Source organism: Pteropus vampyrus, unplaced genomic scaffold, assembly GCF_000151845.1.
Source record: "Pteropus vampyrus isolate Shadow unplaced genomic scaffold, Pvam_2.0 Scaffold1608, whole genome shotgun sequence".
NCBI lineage: Eukaryota > Metazoa > Chordata > Mammalia > Chiroptera > Pteropodidae > Pteropus > Pteropus vampyrus.
The window spans coordinates 5,974-6,577 of record NW_011890389.1 but is presented as its reverse complement, the minus strand read 5'-3'; the positions used below and the strand labels follow the sequence as shown (position 1 = coordinate 6,577).

General features: G+C 68.2%; 1 protein-coding gene across 1 annotated transcript in view; it reads left to right on the top strand.

Annotated features, from left to right (window-relative positions):
• Positions 1 to 604, top strand: part of LOC105310254 (disks large homolog 3) — a gene marked incomplete at its 3' end in the record, with an annotated part of 7,317 nt that overhangs the window by 2,373 nt on the left and 4,340 nt on the right. The window contains exon 2 of the mRNA XM_011386449.1: positions 170 to 339. Within this exon, the coding sequence (XP_011384751.1) occupies positions 170 to 339 (170 nt within the window). The remainder of the gene's footprint in view (positions 1 to 169; positions 340 to 604) is intronic.

Genomic DNA, 604 nt, shown 5'->3' with positions numbered 1-604 from the left:
GCAGGATGGAGATGGGGTAACACCAGGCAGGAGGATGGTTCCATTCAATCTGAGAGAGAGAGGGAGAAAGGAGCGGGGTGGGGGGGAGAGGAGAGGGGCGGGGAGCAGAGCGGAGGAGGTGGGCGAGGGGGCGGAGGGGCGGTGGCGCAGTGTCCCGCTGCCCCCACAGGGTGAATGACTGTGTGCTGCGGGTGAATGAGGTGGACGTCTCGGAGGTGGTGCACAGCCGGGCCGTGGAGGCGCTGAAGGAGGCGGGCCCTGTGGTGCGGCTGGTGGTCCGGAGGCGACAGCCCCCACCGGAGACCATCATGGAAGTCAACCTGCTCAAAGGGCCCAAAGGTGCGGCCCCCGGTGCCCGCGCCCCGGGCAGAGGCTCCTGGTTGGCACTGTGGGAAACCGAAAGGGGTGCCTCGCTCCTTGCCCGACTCCCCGTTCTTGACCTCGTGTCTCGCCCTTAGTGACCTTGGGATGGCAGCCTAGTGTTTGGGATCCCTGGGGAGAGCTCCCTCGGGGCCGGTGGGTGGCCTGGGAGCGGGAGGTCGGGTTTGGGGTTGGCCGAGCGCCCTAACTTCTCCCGTGGCCCTCTCCCGCTCCCCGCTGGTCC